The sequence below is a fragment of the Thermobia domestica genome, chromosome 2 (genome assembly GCF_964235325.1).
Source record: "Thermobia domestica chromosome 2, izTheDome1.hap1.1, whole genome shotgun sequence".
NCBI lineage: Eukaryota > Metazoa > Arthropoda > Insecta > Zygentoma > Lepismatidae > Thermobia > Thermobia domestica.
The window spans coordinates 333,096,636-333,116,723 of NC_137455.1; the positions used below are offsets into that span (position 1 = coordinate 333,096,636).

At 34.8% G+C, this 20,088-nt stretch overlaps 1 protein-coding gene across 1 annotated transcript in view; it reads right to left on the reverse strand.

Moving 5' to 3' along the window:
- Window positions 1–8,864: 8,864 nt before the first annotated feature.
- The window catches only part of LOC145679530 (uncharacterized), a 54,868-nt gene continuing 43,644 nt past the window's right edge, over window positions 8,865–20,088 (reverse strand). Inside the window, exons 3-5 of the mRNA XM_081750108.1 lie at window positions 13,276–13,443; window positions 10,051–10,187; window positions 8,865–8,913 (exon numbers count right to left, since the gene is read on the reverse strand). Of these exons, the coding sequence (XP_081606234.1) occupies window positions 8,865–8,913; window positions 10,051–10,187; window positions 13,276–13,443 (354 nt within the window). The remainder of the gene's footprint in view (window positions 8,914–10,050; window positions 10,188–13,275; window positions 13,444–20,088) is intronic.

A 20,088-nucleotide genomic window follows, 5' to 3' on the forward strand; every position in this document is an offset into this window, starting at 1 on the left:
CAAGTTGTTTAAAAAATATACTGTAATGTAAAATAATTATATACGTATAAAATCTGATCAGATGCAACAGAAAATACAAACAAATGCTATTTGTTTGTAATGTTTGTCATTTTCTTTCAGCTGTTTTTAAATCCTTATTATAAGGCTTCGTGTTAGGTTAGCACCGTTAATATATAATAAGAATAATGTAATGTTCACCGAAGTCAAGTTGTTAATATTATATATATCTATATATATAATTTGGTGAGATTTAGTGGAGAAAATATATATAATAGTTTTTAGTAAGGATTGTTTGTTTATAACATACTTCTTGTTTCATTATTTTTTATTTGATTCCATGTCAGTAAGGCCTAGACAAAGAACGACGTGTACAGAAGTGGTTGTCCTCAATGCAATATCGTATATCAGTGGCTCCCAATCATGTTTACCTGGCACCCTCAATGCAAGCCCTTAATACTTCACACATTTCTTACCGCTTGTTGGCTACACGTACTTTTTCTGATCTTTTACCTGATTTCAGATACACCATTGAATTTTGAATTCGATAATAATAATAATAATAATAATAATAATAATAATAATAATAATAATAATAATAATCTCAATATATTTATATTTCCTCTAGGAAGATTTCTGAATACCTTTGTAGTCCAATATTATTATTTACCAGCTGTATTCCTAATTAAACCACAGTTCGTATTCAAAAAATATTTTGCATTCCTACTTTTAATTTAACATATCTCTTATATAATTCGTAATATTTCTAATTAAGAATGTAGTTTATTTCTGCCAGTAGCTTCTGCACTTCTGTTCTTCGAAATAACATCCCATCAATGTGGGTTTTCATCGCTCCAATAGTGATATATTTTTCGGTTCACCAGACCATATAAGGTAAATATCATTTCATCAAAGAATACCGCAGGGAGGGGCACGGTGGTTCAGTGGCAGAACGCTTAGCTCTGATGTGTAGGACTACTGGTTCGATTCCCGGCCAAGTAAGGTTGTGGTGGACAATATTCTATCCGTGAGTTTTTCCGGGGTACCCTCGTTTCCTTTTGATTTCACCCGTTCTTTCATCATCATTCACTTGCTTTAATCATCGTCATCCTAAAGGGCATAATGTGGGACGTTAAACTGACAGTCTGAAAGTTACCAGAGAATACCATGTCATTTACGACAATATTGCTGTCATCGATATTTCATATCCATACTTCGCAAAACTCAATGCGGTGATCAAAGTCGTCTTCCGTTATTTCATGCACTAAACGCATTCTCCTAGGGTTTCAACTTATACCGCCTTATGCAGAGTCGTTTTGACGTATGATTAGCGTCATACTAAAGGTTTGACTACTGCAATTAACATATGTTAATCGAACTCTTTAGTATGGTACTAATCATACTTCAGAATGACTTTACATAAAGAGCATAGTGTACAAAAATTCATTGCGCTGAACTCTGGGAAACACCTAGCTTGTTAGCAACTCTGGTTATCAATGAATGCGGAATTTCCACAAAAGATTGTAAATTAAAAGAAACTGCCAAATTGCTACATTGTTTCGGCCTTCCTGATCGCATGCGGTACCTTTCTGCAAAACATTCAATGGTCTCTTAGGCAGCTGACTTCGAAATTGGGTTATGGGCGGAAAATGTAGCATTAAATAACTGTTGTACCTCTGTATATGATCTCTTCCTATCCTATAACGGGTGTCACGTCAGAAGGGCCCGACCAAAAGGGCGAGTACAGAAAGGCCTTAGTCAAAAGGGCTCCAGTCATAAGGGCCTGAGTCAAAAGGACCCTGGTCAGAAGGGCCCCGGTCAAAAGGGCCCCCTAACAAAAAGGCTCCATGTCAAGAAATCTGAGATATAGCCTGCAAAACTTCAGAAGTATAAAAATACTTATTAGATGAAAAATATTACTTGAACATACCTGTTTATTTGTGTTGAAAGAACATACATGTGGAAAAATATAGGGTTAGTAAAAATGTTACGACAGACCAGTAATAACGATACGCGTGGACGGAGGTAAAGTAAATATTGCAGATGGTGGATTCTGCGATATTTGATATCACACAATATCTTTTGAATGGAAAGAGGTGGGTTTGACACATCAATTTAGGCTAGAATGTTCCCACAGATGAGAAGAAGAACTCATTTTTTAAAATCTATCTTCATTCGTTTGCGAGATAGGGTGCTACGTTTGACATTTGTATCTAGTAGACCAAAGTATCTGGACAGGCAAAGAGACACGTAGACGTAGAAAAGTAAAACGTTGCAGGTTGATGCGAAAACTACACTGAGTGAGGGCGTGGACATAATGACAGCCATCCTAGATTCGCCATATTGGATATCACATAATATTTTTAAATGGAAAGGAGTATGTTTAGCACATCAATTTAGGATTGAATTTTCCTACAAACGAGAATATGATTCATTCTTTACCAATCCTCATTCTTTTACGAGGAAAGTGTGCTATGTTTGACATTAGTGTGTAGTCGACAAAAGTATCAGGACAACAAAATAATAATGTGGCGGAGGAAAAGCAAATGTTGCAAGTGTGTGTTGTTGCAAAAACTACATTGAATGGGGATGTGGACACTGTTGATCACAAAAATATTCAGATATTATTAAAAAACTACTATAAAATGTCCTCTAAAATTATTTTATCCCTCCAAGTTAATACAGTTAGTATTTAATAGCAAACACACAATGATTTATAACTTTCTTTAAGCATTTCGGCATCGTTGTTACAATTTTCCTGGTGTAGTGTGGGGAAATATTGTTCCAATCTGTACGTAATGCTTTTCTCAAACCTTCTTTCACCGTAACTCGTATATATTGACCTTACGTTGCAATTCGCTCCAAAGATTCTCGATGGGATTAAAGCCGGTACTGTGTGGTGGGGTTTAGCGAACTTTTGGGCAGTTTTAAAGCAATCTTTTCTTTACAACATATACTTTGCTTGGGATCAATATCTTGATAAAATTAGAAGTCCTTCTAAGAACGTTAAGATATATTTCTTCTGTATTTTAAAGCAGGCTGGAAGTTCTTGACATTTATTTCTGTATTTACTTGTCGAAACACTATTATTCTACCATCATATTCATGCAGGTTTAACTTAAATTCGTCGATAAAAACATTCCCACCAGTTTTTGGGTTTATTTTCAAAAGCTCTAGAAAATTTAAGTATCTTATATTTCTTAATTTGGGTAATACATGGTTTCTTTCTAGCAATTCTACCATTATATCCTTCCCGTATTAACTCTACATGGTACAATACACTGACCAGAAGAAACATCGTTATCACCCACTACTATTTGAACGACGTTGTTGAGCTCTACCAAATATTCGAAACTGCACATTAAAAACATTCTATTGCTTTATAATCGTAAAGTAACAATTAATCACAAATATACTTACTATTAAAATATGTTATACATATGTGGTAACTTCTCAATATTTTACAAACGTAAGCAAACGAACAGAAACGTTAAGAACACAATGGAGTACTATTTATTAGTTACCTGTCTAAATACTTTCTTCTACTAGGAACAAATATCAAACTTAGCACACACTATCGCGTAAATGAATAGAGATCGGTGAAAAGTCGACTCAGTAAGGGATGCGCACGAGACGAGTCGAGACAGAATTTTCCTGAGAATATCCGAGTCGAGACAGCTCTTCCAATAGAAAAATGCACATTTTTCGAGTCGAGACATCACATTTACAGTACATTTTTGAGACGAGACAGCCTCAAATCTTGTCTCGTGCGCATCCCTAATTCAGATTATCGTTTGTAGCAAGATTCTAGCCTAAATTTATGTGACACAAGTGCCTCTGTCTATTTGAAAATATTTTATGGTATATAGTATGTGCCATGATCATTTAACGCAGTTTTAACACCAATACCAACCTGTAACATTTACTTTTCCTTTGTCCATTTGTCTCTTTCTTACTGCCCTGTCATGATACTTTTTTCTATTAGATATATATGTCAAACACCCTGTCTCATAAACAAATGGTAATGTGTCAAAAATGAGTTCACCTTCACATTTGTGGAAATATAAAGCCTAAACTGAAGTGTAACATCATAGCCTTTCCCATTAAAAAATGTACGATCCGCAATATAGTGTAATTCAAAATGGCTTCCACGGCGACCACACTCCAAGCCAATGCAGTTTTTGCAATAACACCAATTGCAACATTAGATTTTCCCCCGTCCACGCGTGTCGTTATTATTGTTCTGTCCCAATACTTTTGACTAATCCTGTATGGAGATCCACATGTATGTTCTTACACCAAAATTAAAGAAACGTTTTCAAGATAATATTATTCATATAATACGTATTTTTCTACTTTGATTCAGGGGCAGAAATTGAATTTTAGAACTAAGGGAACAGTCATTAATAGATAGTCTGATTGGGCTAGGTCTCGAGAATACAAACTTAGAGATATGATATGATATGATTTTCACTTTAGCATCCCTTTCAGCAGCGAGGCTGTATGAGATGTGGACCTACTGATTAACGTGGAATTCGAACCACATGAGATCCCGCCGGAAATCGAACCCGGGTCTTCCACGTCTACAAACTCAGAGAGACGCGGTTGAAAGCAAACTTTCATCGAGAAACGACTTAAGCGATAGGGATTGTTGCAGACCAAACAGCAACCAAACAAAATTAAGGTCACCATTCAAGTTTCCTTTTTGTCTCTAATAACCACTGATATTCTTCCTTCTATTAGACAATCACTTCTACTTACTAAGGTGGCACTATCCACTCGTGAATCTTCGATTTCCACTTCTGTTTTGATTTCAGGCTTTCTGGCCGTGGGACTATTTCTACCCGGGCTCTTTCCACTCAAGCCCTTTTTCGCGGGACCCTTTTGACATGAGGCTCTTTTGACTCGGGCCCTTTTCTCGCGGGGCCGTTTTGAGGGGGGCCCTTTAGACTCAGGCCCTTTTGTTGCGGTGCCCTTTTGACCCGGGCCCTTTAGTCGCAGGGCTCTTTTGACGCGGGACCCTTTTGACCCGGGCCCTTTTGACGCAAGGCCCTTTTGACCAGGGCCCTTTTGACGCGGGGCCCTTTTGACCCGGGCTTTTTTGACGCGGGGCCCATTTGACCGGGGCCCTTTTGACCCGGACCCTTTTGACGCGGGGCCCTTTTGACCGGGGCCCTTTTGACCCGGGCCCTTTTGACGCAGGGCCCTTTTGACGCAGGGCCCTTTTGACCCGGGCCCTTTTGACGCGGGGCCCTTTTGACCCGGGCCCTTTTGACGCGGGGCCGTTTTGACTCGGGCCTTTCTGGCCTCGCCCTTTTGTCCGGGCCCTTCTGACATGGAATCGTATATACTGCCTCTATTATGGATATATATACTGCCAGACTGCAGTAGAATTTGCAATTCAGGTTTAAACTGCCTGCAATGTCCGTCAACCCGCTATACATAGCTTTTCTACGGGTTGTCTAACACAAGAATGTCAATCTTAACAATTCCCTAGCGAGAATGTTAATCCCTTGGGCTCGCAATGTCCCCTAAACATTCAATAGGAAAATAACAGCACGTCGTCGCAAGATATTGGCCACAAACATTATATGTAGCTTGTTTAATATAGATATAATAATAATAATAATAATAATAATAATAATAATAATAATAATAATAATAATAATAATAATTATTATTATTATTATTATTATTATTATTATTATTATTATTATTATTATTATTATTATTATTATTATTATTATTATTATTATTGGTAGTGGTAGCAGTTGGCATTTTACTCCGTGGACATGAAAGATACATCTTTTGTATATCGAAAACAAGTATGATGTAAAAAGCAAAGAACAAATAAGAAATAACAAATGTATTCTAAGAAAACAAATGCCAACTCTGATATCCAACAGGCTGTCTAAGGAGATAGCTGCTTTCAATGTACCCGTTTGCAATTCTTTTTATTAAATGCTGAACCCGTAATGCTGCCTGGAGATTGACATTTATAGTTACGTAGTCCACATGGTTAATCTTCATTTTTATTTTTTTTAGTCACTTAGCTTTCACTTAAGGGAGCAGACTACTAAATATTTTTCAAAAGCTAACAATTTTTCTTTTTGCCAGTTTTTTGCAAGTGAAAAGAGATAATGAAATGTAACTTACTTCAGTAATAGATTGTTATTCTACACCCGAAAATATGAATCGGAAGAATTTTCAGAGTTGCCATGCATAAAAATTACAGTGTGACCAGAAATTGAATTACCCAAAAATCCAGGTTATGGCAGCGACTAGAAAAATGAACTCAACGGCAATTGATGACTAACGAGCCCATGCTGTCTGCTTTCCTTGTTAACTACTTTTTAAATAATATTTGTATTTATTTTGTAATAAAGAGTACAAAATAAATATTTTTTAATAAACAGTAGAATTAAAATACAAATATTATTTAAAAAGTAATTAACAAAGAACACAAACAGCATGATAAGTCATCAATTGCCGTTGAGTTTTTTTTTTCTAGTCGTTGCCATAACCTAGATTTTTGAGTAATTCAAATCCTGGTCACACTGTAATTTCTATGGATGGCAACACTGAAAACTCTTCCGATTCGTATTTTCGGTTGTAGAATAACATTATCTAGTACTAAGGTATGTTACATTTCATTGTCTCTTTTCACTTACAAAAAAGTGGCAAAAGAAATATTGTTAGCTTTTGAAAAATATTTAGTAGTCTTGTTCTCTTAATATTGACTATCTATACTCACATCGTAGCCAAACACTATTTGGATCCAGACCATTTTTTCATGTTTTTAAACGGTTTATATCGAACATTATTTTTCTTTCGCCATTTCAATCAGTACCTATATCGTCCGTAGTCTATTAAGAATCTAAAAGCAAACATTCTTTTTTTTTTTTTTTTTGAGAAGAAAATCATCACCGAACATATGTGAGATTAGAACAGAATCATTCAATCATAAAGGAATAACAATAATATATTGCTTTTTGTAATAAAAGTGATGAATTATGATCACAGAAGCATTGCATTTTGTAATAGAATTGCTCGATGGCATTGCATTTTTATGATTTTTGTAGCAAACCGCTTTGAAAGAAAATGCTGATTTTATATGTCCGCACTAATAGCGGTTGTCACAAAATCTAGTTTTTCAGAAGAAAAAAAAAAGAAAAAGAAAAAAGAAAGAAAATAAAATAAAACGAAATCAAATGTATACTTCTTAGTGAAAGCCCCCTTTATACAACTGTAACAACTCTGAAACTAGCACGCTTAGCGCCCTGAGAGATAGTTACATTCATAAGTCACCTATACTTAGGAATACATGGTAAAAAAGAAAAATGTGCCAAAAATGAACACCTGTCTATAGTGACTAAGATACGGATATATATATAGTTGAGTCAAATAATAGAATACTAGACTCATTCACTGTCCACCTAATCTACTATTTCAATGGACCAGGGTCATTTTATAAATAATGCACAGTATGGCAACACTGCAGAGTGGATGATGAAACCCAGGTAAACATTTCGTCAATTGAAGCTGATGTCTTGAGACAGCAAGACGTGTGCTTGTGCGCTCTCTAGTAAACAGTATGACTGTGACAAAATGTTGGAAATGAAAGCAGCAAGTATATCGGATAATGTATCGATTGAAGATCAGAGGCCGTAAATAAAGATTGAAACTTTACGTGGCAAAACCCCCACAGAAATTCAAAGTGCCTTACATAAAGTTAGTGAAGAGACAACAGTGCACTGTAGTACAGTTTCTCCTTAAGATACTCGGTTTCATAGTGGTCGTGTGATCATAAAGAATGATCCAAGACCAGGAAGGTCGAAAACATCAACCGATGAGAGAAGTATGCAACTTGTGGCAGATGCACTTGAACAAGATCGCCATGTGACATGTGAGGAACCATCCACACGGGTTCTATCTGTGTCAGTATACCGAATTCTGACAAGTGATTAACAAAAGAGAAAATTTTCTGCCCGATGAGTCCAGCACTTTTTGGATACTAAATAGAAGTAGACACGTCTGGACAATTCAACGGTGCTGAAACAACGATTCAGCGTTGAATGTGAGGACTCTTCGCATTGCATTATTGCTATTGGCGAAATGTAGATCAGAGACTTTGAGTCGGAGTGGAAGTCACAATCCAGTGAGTGGAGAGTTTCACCTTCTCCAAGACCAAAAAAGTGTTGCCGACTTCAAAGGTTAAGCAAATGATTATTTTTGTGTACGATCACCAAGGCAATATCAAAGCGGGCAGAATTTCATGTGGAAGAAGCGTATTATTGTGAATTCCTGCTGAAACGGCGCAGAAAAGTGCACAAATCCCTATATAACAGTTGCTCAGGGTAGGTCCACTGATTCTCGCGTCCTCATTGACCGCGACTGATTGACAATGCGCATCCTCATATCGCTAACGCTGTGCGTCAAAAGCTTCGCAAATATGGTTGGGAAATGTTACCTCATGCTCCCTACACTCCAAACATGAGTTCATCAGACTACAACCTGTTTCCAAAGTTGAAACAATGTATGCGTGGAAATCTGCTTCCATGTCTGGATGAATTTTCTGCAGCCATTATCCGAATCATTCGGCAGCTTTACAAAAATGGCGTCCTTGATGGAATACAGAAGCTACCCGGACGTTGGGATTCCGGCATTGCCGAGCAAGGAGATTATAGTGAACGCCTGTAAAGAGACCTCTCCAAACCATAAACGTGAGTTACAAAAATTTAGTGTGCATTATTTATGAAATGGTCCTCGTATAACTTTAAAAATTAAAAAATTGAAACGAAAGTGCGTTAATTTAAAAACTTTAAAAAATATTTCTTGATACTACCACGTGCTTAGATTTATAAACATTACACGTGCTCCTGTTTGTATGTATAGTCTAAAACAATTATGTATAGTCTAAAACAATAAATTCAAGAAATTGTAAATATAAATTTATATTGTAATGTACCACGTGCTTAGATTTATAAACATTACACGTGCTCCTGTTTGTAAACAACAACCACATGCATTTTACGATGGAGTACTACACCTCGCGTTGGATTACTACAAGAAGCAGACGACGGACCACCACCGCCGCCCGGAGTGCCTATATAACGAAGAGGATTCAGCGGACAGACTGCGATTGGTGCCCCTCTCCTCTAGCTTTCCCAGAGCAATAGGAGAAACTCAACCTAAAAGCCTCTAGTTTGCTGCGGAACTCTAGGCTACCCTTCCTCCGGCCTTAGCTTGACGGAGCTCTGTCGGGGTCCCAAGCTCAGTTTCTTGGCTTGCTTCGGGGCTATGTGATTCTTAAGCTTCGAAGCATTGAGGTTTCCTACACCACTCAACTTAGCTTGCCTGGAGGTCTATAGAGATCCTGTCCTAAGGTTGTAGGGTCTTAGGCTACCCTTACTCTACCAAGCATAAGAGAAAGTTATATTGTGGTATTTTGTAAAACTGTTGTATTTTATTACAAGATTTAGAAGATTAGTGGGGGTCGATTCCAGACTCTGATTTACTCAACCTAGCTCTACCTACCCTTTCAAAGGGAAGAGCTTTACAATATTTACTCATTGAAGCTGAAAAGGCAATGAATAATTTTTCGTTAACGTCCTTTACTAGAATTGCCTACGAGACAATGCTTGAGACTGTCTCATGTCGAAAAGTTGTCGTGAAAGTGATGTCTTGTCTCGAAAAGTATATTTATTTCTATTGCAACAGCTCTGTCTCGTCTCGCATCTTGCAACGGAAAATTTTGTCTCGTCTCGTCTCGCTAGCAACCCTATTCTTTACAAAAAGAAATCTTCTATGTTCCACCGGAATATAAAGGTATACATTCTAATTTATTTTTCAGCTCTTAAATAAACAAACTGAGAAACACGTCACTCCTAACATCTGGCATGCTGCCCCATTTACGAGCATCAAAGATAGAAGAATAGAAATAATTAAAATAAACATTTATGGTCTATTTATGAAGGAAAATAGTAGTAACAAAATACTACGAAGAATATCTCTGTTACGGTGGAAATGTTCATAAATATTTCTTTACAGTACCTGAGTTTGGAGAACTGAAAACTATCCCTGTCCCAAATGTATTTGATCTCCTTATTGTAAAAGTAAATCTCTGGTTCGCTCCCTTTAGAACCAGGTCTTCTATGTACTTCCTCCTCCCACCACTGTTCATTGTTGTCCTAAAAAAACAAAAATAAGTACTAATAAAAATATTGATAAATTAAAATAAGAATTATAGGCACAAGCAAGTGATATTTACAGTAACTAAATGAAGGTATTATTGCTAGGAAGGTTCTCAAAAGCTCAAACAGGAGTGAAGTATTGTTTTTTTACAAATTCTAGAAGTTATACATAGAAACAAACTTTCATGCATCCATGGTTATATTAGTTTTGTCGTTACTTAGCTCCTTTACTTTTATCGGAGCAGTGTTGGGTAAGTTACTTGTAAAAATGTAACACGTTATAAGTTACTTTACTTTCCCTTAAAATGTAACGCGTTACTTGCCCCAAAAAGTAAATGTTACCCTATTTCGAAAGTAACGCAAGTAACGCGTTACTTTTAGGTCCGAAACTTTAAATATGTAAAAAAAAAAAAAAAAAAAACCTAATTATTTCAATTTAATTATTTCAATTTTTCCTCTTCCTCCTTCTCCTCCTACTATTACTACCATTATTATTATTATTATTATTATTATTATTATTATTATTATTATTATTATTATTATTATTATTATTATTATTATTATTATACATTCTGATTTTTCCCAATCATTGTAAATGTTTATATGTGAAGGTTGATATAGTAGCGCTGCTATTTATATATCCTTTCATGCGGACAGTTACTTTATTGGAAATTTGATGTGCTTCGCTAACTTTATAAACGCAATATTGCACGTTCTGAATCGCTTTATGTAGATCCAAGAACAAATTCTTACTTGACAGCTATATAGACATTTTCTTTTAATGTAGCACTGACTAAAATGCCATACTGCGTTAGAAAAAAAACGGCTGCTTATTAATATTCTGCTAAACTAATTGTATAATGAAAGTAATATTGTGCAAAATTAAAAAATACAGAATATAGAGAAGCATTACACTACAACTAATAAAATGGACTGAAGGTGAGTCAAAACTCTAAAATCGATACATATTTTTTAAAGTTAGTTGTTTTAAACTCTATAATCAACGGAACTCTGGAATGCGCAAACTGATCTGAAAGAACTTCAATATCACATATCATCAACAAACTGTTTTCTAGTAATAAAGTAGGCCTGCTTATCAGTCACAGTTTATTCATATTAACCCCTTTCTGTATATCGTTAATTTGACATCCATAAACATATCCACAGTCTTGTGTATACGATAACAACTATAAACAATGCGCTATTATTGAAATGTTATACTGGACTGTAAAATATTGTTCACTTTTTGTACACATAATCTGCAAAGAATTTTGGTCACTTCTTTTTCATGCGTATATGTGTGTAACAGCAGGAATGCGAAGTGGGTAAAAACCGTGTGAGAAGTGTGTACGACTTGCACACTTGGAAGTTCCTACACATTTCTCACAAATTTTCTACATAATTTGCACTCATGTTGCACGCATATATACATGTTACAGAAATGATCAAAAGTCGTTGCAGTTTACGAGTATAAAAAGTGTAGAAATTTTTAGTGTGCGTCGCACTATTTGTAGTTACTGTACCATAAGGTAAACTTGTTTGTTGACAAAAAAATATTTTGAAAAGTAAGAAAAAAGTATTTATATTACCTTAACCATAATTCTTAATTATTGATTTATAAGGATAATCATATACTGTAAAACAGTTAATAATATTTTTTACATCGAAGTTTTGACGTTTCGCTGACTAATTTAAAACCTACTTATTTTAGTTGAGAGAGTATATCATAGAAAATCATTATATCATTGTCACGACAACCAATCAACACATTACACCTCCTACTTCACCTACACTCAAATACATTTCTTTATTTAAACTCTTGAGAAAATGAATCTTATCTTTTTTTTCTTACTTTGTTGCAATTGAAGCATTTTTTTTCCCGAAGAAATTGCAACTTCTAAAGTCTCCATAAGAATGAACAGAATAGCACTATACAAGAATAAAGTATTGAAGAAAGCATTAATGTAATATTATTAAGAATACGCATAGAGAAGTTTACATTTGGATAATAGCTTCATCCCAAATGTTTGTGTGTGTGTGCTGTTTCAGTCTACTAAAAAGAGATGTCAAAATCTATGACAAAATCTTCCAGGTGCTTGAGATCAATACAAGTGATTTCCTGAGGCTGTACTCATCTTCCAAAAACAGCAAGTGGTACTAAGATCTTGTCTGTTTCTCTGTGTATCGGTGACTGACTGTCGGTCACTCGCATAGTTGATGCTCTATTGCTCCATATTGAAAAATTTACACTTTCCGGGAATGAATGAAACTCTGCTAACTACGTTTGCATTACTCCACTTATTTTCACTAAACATACCAATTTTCCTTTCTATAATTTGTTCTTTTCTTTACTTTTTTAATCTTTTCTGAATATTTTCTACTCCTTCTTTCAAAATTTATTTTACCTACCTTGAATGTAATTATGACAAACGAAAGCTTCCTTGTAAAAATGAATATGAACTAAAATTTCTAGTCTAACGCCTCCGTTTATGCTCTTCTTAGGCAAAAGGAGACAGATTACTAACAAAAGTCAGTGACTGTGAAAGAATTTTCGGAATAAGAATGTGGGAGGAAACGGGAGAGCTCTTAAAAACAACGGACACGATGTCGTTCACCAAAAACTCACTTAGCCTGGATTCGAACCAGGAACGAGTGCTCCACCACTGATGAACGTTGCTGTTCCAGCTCTCTAGGGGCTATATATACTGTAGTTGGCATATACACCTTAAAAACAGGAGATTCAGTCTTCAAGTGCCAGCGAGAGCTAATGTGATCCGGATCCTACGTTAAGTTGCAAGTTCAAATCTTACATAGCCTCAGAACTAAAAATGAACATTAAACTGCAAACAAAGTTAATTAATCAAATCGGAAATACAACTATGTTATATCTTGGCACTTTTATATGACATTCACCGCTAAAAGTGAATTTGTACAACTTGAAGCAAGAAACATGTTTGAACTTCTAAAAGATCTCGAATAATTATGTACTGTTTTCTTTCGTCACGTAAAATTTAGAAACTGTATTAACCTATAAATTTAGAAGCTTAAATAAAACTAAACTGGAAATATTAGTCGTAACACATACCTTGAGGAGAATTTTGTCCGCACAGTGTGCCGCACAAGGTTTGTGAGTGCACAAAAGCTTTAATTTCTTTTTCCACGTCAGTAAGAGTAACAAAAGTCCTCCGGAGAGCAGCACAGCAGCCACAGTCAGCCACAAACGTCCAGTATCTCGACGGTAGCCAAGCATCATCTGAAAGAAAATCATGTTTTAGGAAATCAAGAACGGGCGTATCACAGAAGAAGAAGATTAATGGAAAATATTTCGCATGTTTGTCAAACAGATCTGGAAAGATTAATACGCTCATTCCTCGTTTTAGCGGCAATAACAGTCCGATGTTGATTTTACTTAATTTCCGACATTAAGATCTGTTAAGTCCACAGTGGCTAACCTTCACAACTATATTAGGAAGGAAAAAGGAAACATACAGTATTGTTCTTTTAATTAAGTACGCAATCCAATCTAACAATGTAAGATAACTGTGGATTGTAAATATTCGGTAAAATACCGTACATTTAACATTTTTAGTTTAAAAGCAGGACTTTCAAACTGAATCGGTTCAGCGTTGCTTTCAGAAAAAAAAAAAAAACGTTCCAGGGAAATATACTGAGTATTTGGAGGGCACTGTTGGTACTATTTCATTTATTAATATATTTTAGACGTATTATTTTGATCTTCTCTGGAGGGCACTCTCAGAGGTCCGGAGGATCAGTGTCTCCCCAAAAACATATCTGGAAGAAACACTGAATAGGTTTCTCCAGATTTTGTTCGTTGCTTACGAAATCCATAAAATAGACGGATGAATGGATATTAATGTATTCATATTATGATTCAGCTGGTATCCTTGCAAATCGTTTCCTATCACTTGGTCATCTATTATTTTTTATACTATAATTTTGCCACTGCTACTGACTTGGTTCAACCAAGTTGTTTACCCTTGCTGACCTGGAAGCAAATGGAATTTATGCAGTGTTGCAATTTAGCACACACTTTTGCACTTCCCCAATCAGTTATGGCTGTACAGCTTTTGCTTATTGATATCACGTGGCAACAGGCAACAAACACATGCTTTCAAGGGCATGAAGTCATCAGCAGCCAATAACAAGCACACTGTGTCTTCTGCTTTAGACGGTAGTGGTACGTGATTGGAGAACTGTTCATAGAGTGAGACGACTATAATTTACCTCCTAGCAAAGAGGCTGTGTGACAAATCTCAACAATACTAATGAAAGGTTCATATAATACTAATACCAAGCGAACAAGAGATAATAAAAATATCGTTTCGTGTTATCTGTTCATTAAGTTTTTAGTTCAATTAGAATGGCCAACTTTCTACATTACCAACTTAGGACGTCGTCCGGGGCAAGAACTCGTCCTAGCGCCTCCTCCTTGACCAAACAAATCAAAACACTCCCCGACTACACCTAATATTGACATCACAGTAATTCTTCTATTTCAATTTTTCTTCAAGAGGTAAAGCTTGATTTTATTTATAAAATTGCAGTACATAATTTAAATTTTAGTACAAAACAAAACACTTAACTAGAGTATTTGATTACCAAATAATCTGAAAGTAGCATGCTTGACACATTCTTATAGTCTTATCATAATAACTGACAATCACAATGTTTTTTTTTTTTTTTTTTTAATTAAATGGGAATGTGCATATGTGTAGAATAAATCAACAGTCTGTTGCTTTACAAGAGAATATTTAATTATGACAAACAGTCAAGCTGTTGCCTTGAGTATCATATTTGGACATGTTACAAATCTCTTAAATCAATGGAAATTAAGTGAAAACACAAAAAGCTGGAACTAAAGTTTAAATTTGTGGGCTCCTTTGGCTGCAAAGGTTTTAACAATGTCCTCAAAAGGTAGCTTTGAAGGTAACTTATGCTCTATTTATATGATTCTAAAGTTGGTGAGTCGTTACAGTCCTCTTAAGTTTCTGAGTTATTATTATTATTATTATTTTTTTTTTTTTACGATTTTTAGTTTGCTAAAACTCCTTTCCTTGCCTTATAGTGAAAATAAATATTTGCCCAGTTTTGCGTCCCCCAATCCGGCGCCCGAGCACAAGCCCTGTTTGCCCCTTTTAGTTACGTCACTGCTTAGAACATCCTGATGAAGGGAAAAAGAACAAAATGGATAATAGATATACGATGAGAAATAATCTATGAAAACAAAATTACATAAAAGAACATTTTTACGAAAATATTAAGACATTTAGATTGTAGTATTGTGGTAATGCTGTGCTCTCTTAGTTAACAAATACGTTTCAAATACGAAGGAAAAAGTAATAATTGTCAGGTTTATTTACGGATAAGGTTCATTAAACAAAAATTAAAAGATAATTCAACATTTTCCTCTTACACTCTGAAAATTATTTTAACTACTCAAATGCTTGATTTCCTCGTTTTATCACGATGCTGCGCTGTATATTTAAATCTCCACGCTGCCTCTCTCAGTTCATTTCAATTTTAAAACTGTCCAAAGTCACGCCATGCAAACGTTATGTGAGAGTTAAACAACGTTTTGACGTTAACACACATCCAACCCGCTGTGTTTCGTATTACATGACGAATCAACACATCACAACCGCTTGAATGGTTAAATATCTAGTAGTCGTAGAATTTCCTTCTTCTTCCAAACATGTTTATTATTCCCTTATAATCAATCCACTTTAATTTAATCCTTTACGTACGCACTTTACAGCAAAAGTTATTTACAGAAGAAATAGGTTTAGATGTCTTCTCAATATTTTTATGCAATAATGATTAATATTTAAGGTAGCTATACTTTAAATGCTTATTGTATTCATAATATACGTTTCTTGGTCTCTACGTTTGATGCTGAAAAGTGATTTTCGAATGTCTGTCTGTGTCTGTTCATTTTGATCTATCTACACTCGCCTAGAGGCCCTATCGTTCAACATATGTGCACCAAATATTAAACTCAAGGTTTTTACAAGATTCCTCAGGATCTGTTTGCAATTATTCTTCTTATCTTGAAAGAAATGACAGTTTAATGCAAGGTGAGAACGAAAAATTGCACATTTCTCAAAAATGTCGGAACGATTCATATTTCATTAACAATGCTATAACATAGTATAAATAACTTCTCCAGCCAAGAGGTAGTTTATTCTGAGAAGAGTAAATTTCCTTTTAGACAATTTTCTCAAAACGACTTACGTGATTTTACCCATACTTCTGACATGTCGAGTTTCACTAATAACCCGACAATATAGGATAAGTAACTTGTCATGAAAAATCCACACCAAATAGATTTTTCTTTTTGATTTTCTTTTCTAATGATGTTCTCACGAAAAACTCAAACTGCGGAACAGTGGTCCTATGATACAACGCTCACCTCTGATGTCAGCAACCTCTCGTTCGATTCCAGAACAAGTGAGTTTGTGATGGACAACAACGTATTCTTGGGTTTCCTTCCACATTCTCATTACACCAATTGTTCCACTTTCACTTATTCTTCTCTTTTAGCCGAAAAATGGTATAACCATGAGACGTAAAACTAGAACAACCCAGGCGAATTTGTTCATATTTCAATAACATTTCTACTACGTGGCGTAAGTCATTTCTCATGAAAAAGGCGCAAGGGACAGTTTACTCTATGGGTGAATTCTCTACGGCCAAAATTTTCTGAAAATGCCTCATAATTTTGTTCATTTTTCATAAATAAATGTTTCAGTAATAATTGTTTCATATCATGATTTAATTTAAGAAATTGGGGCAGAAAAATGTAACACGTTAGCCCTAACTTTGAAAAAAGTTGACATGTAAGTAAATTTTAAACCTAATAGCTTTTTATTGTTTCCAGAAATGTTATAAATCCATATACTTATTTTTTGTAAACAGAAAAACAAACAGTGCAATTTCATGTAGTTTTCACTAATGTATATATGGGATGTAATTATATCCTTTTTAAGACATCCTTTTCAGTCTTAAAAAATTAATTATTTATTTAAATCTCTCATATCGTTGTCATTTTATTTAAGAGAAAATTGCATAATTTAATACCACGTTAATACAACAGAATTACGTGACCCGCAGGAGCATAATAGTAAATGTAACTCCGTCATCATTCCACTGTACGACACACAACGTATTTATGTCAATAAGAAACAAAAATGATGCTAATATTCATATATTTTGAGTAAAAATTAGTGATGTTAGAAAGGTTTGTTCATATGTATGGTTCAATCTGAAATATATTTTTATTCTAACTCATAAACACGAAGTTATCTATTTGTTTATTTAACATATTTTGAACATGGCTAGAATTTTACGTTTTCACGAAGATTTTTTCCCAGTAATAAGGACTAGAGCAAATGAGAAAGGTCTAAACTATAGCAAAACCCGATCCAACTTGGGCACTTCGATACACTACAGCAGCGTTTCTCAATATATATACAGTGGGACCTTCATAACTTGAAGCTGAAGAGAATAGTTAAAAATTCGAGTTATTGAGGTTTTTTTGAGTAATCAGGGTTCGAATTATCAAGGTGTCTACCACAAAAATTCAAGATATCGGGTTTTCGTGTTCCTCACGAAAAGTAACTATATAACCTCTACCTTGAAGTTTTATTCTTTCAATCACTATAACTCGAAGTTGTGAAAATTCTTTAAATTAATTAAGATTACTAGTAAAAATAAAATACTAGAAGTGAGTAAAACACAATTACAGTACACATTAGCAACAGAAAAATTCCTTTATCCGAACAGCGGTATATTGTACAAATATACGGAATATATATTGTACAAATATACAAATATTTACTATAGAAATCAGTACGGAGCGTATGTTATTCATATGCTACGTACTTTTCTCGCTTAGATGTTACATCATGTCGCTGCAGGATGTCTGACATCTAACAGTCTTCCGTATATTTCATACATATACGTATGTTAGATACGTCTATCTGTATATGAGATCTGACCACCCAGGGTTCTTTCGTTCATACGGGAAGTACATTTATTCGAAACACTTATACGTAAAGTACGTATAAAATATAATTTTTCAGTTATACGTTTGCTGTACGTTAACTCCAAAAACTACAAGATTTACAAATGTAACCTACTATTTTACGTACGCCACGTACATTTTCTTTTCTCAGTGTAACTGACCATAATCTTCACTAGTTAATAATCTTTCATCTTGGCATTTAGTTATCTAAATATCGGATTATACACAAATGCAAATTGCTTTCTAAATAAACTGGTAGTTTTATAAACATGGGTGACGTAAACGGATAGTAGAAGTTTGCAACTTCCGGACCTAAGAAATCAAATAATCTTAATGGTAATGGTTGTCTTTAACTTTTCTCTTAAAAATATGATGTTCTTATCTATTATTTTCATATAACTTTAATGATAAGTTCGTACAATAAATAGAGCACAACTTTAGATATTTTTTGAACGTAATAAGTAGACTTCGGATTTTTGCATATTTGCATGTTTTTTTTCCTGATGTGATATTGTATGCTCTTTATACATAAATTCGTTTCGGGTGTTTTCGGGTAAAAGAGCAGAGTTTTATAGTGCATATATTTGCATATTTCGGAGGTTAGTGCATGTTTATGTCGTTACTGCATATAAATGCATATTTAAAGGAACGACCAAATTGATAAATTTTAACGTCCAACAATTTTCCTCATAAATGGAATTTCAAGTTCCTAATATAAATAGACTCGAGATTTAAATGATTCATTGTTGTCGGCTTAGATTATCTTCCAAGCTCATGTGAAGGGAAAATAACAAAGGGGTGAGCAATTTATTCTCCAGGCATTGATGCATGACTGTCACCTTTTTGGAAGAAGATATAAATAACGGTGCCAAATCACCTACAACAAAATTTCCAGGTCACGCATCTCGGAAGTTAAAGTTACTACTGTTGTGTGTGTATGTGTTTGGATTTGAAATTGTGTGGTCCTGTGGCAGTGTAAGAATACCAAAAGAAAAATTCGGGTCCATATAGTTGTAGTGCGACATCTTCAAATTTGAATTTTAACTAGCTTAGAATTTTGTCCAATTTTTGCCCATTTTGTCCAACCCCCCCAAAATTGTACCATTCAAATTAATAAAGGAGTGCCATTTTTGGTTACTTCGATCATCTCTAGTGCAACATCTTGAAATACGAATTTTAACTAGCTCAGAATTTTGTCCATTTTTGTCCACTCCAGAAAATGTTTTGTACCAAATAAACTAGGGAGTTCCATTTCAAAATTTCGGCCACATTGATCACCTGTAGTGCGACATCTTCAAATTTCAATTTTAACTAGCTCAGAATTTTGTCCATTTTTGTCCAATCAAGAAAAATGTTGTACCATTCAAATAAACGAGGGAAGGCCATTTCGAAAATTTGGCCACATCGATCCCCTGTAGTGAAACATCTTCAAACTTGAATTTTAACTTTCTCAGAAGTTTGTCCATTTTTGTCCACCCAAGAGAAAAGTTTGTACCATTCAAATAAACGAGGGCGCGCCATTTTAAAATTTCGTCTCTTCGATCACCTGTAGTGCTACATCTTCAAATTCGAATTTTAATTAGCTCAGAATTGTGTCGAATTTTTGAACACTTTTGTACTACCAAGAATAAATTCTGTATTATTGAAATAAACCAGGGACGGTCATTTAAAAATTTGGCCACTTGGATCACTGAAGTGAGACATTTTCAAATTCGAATTTGAACTATCTTGGTGGTACAACAATCTACAAAAATTTGGGAAAATTCTAAGGTAGTTAGAATTCGAATTTGTAGAAGTTACACTACTGGTGATCGAATTGATCAAAATTTTGAAATGGCCATCCTTTGTTAATTT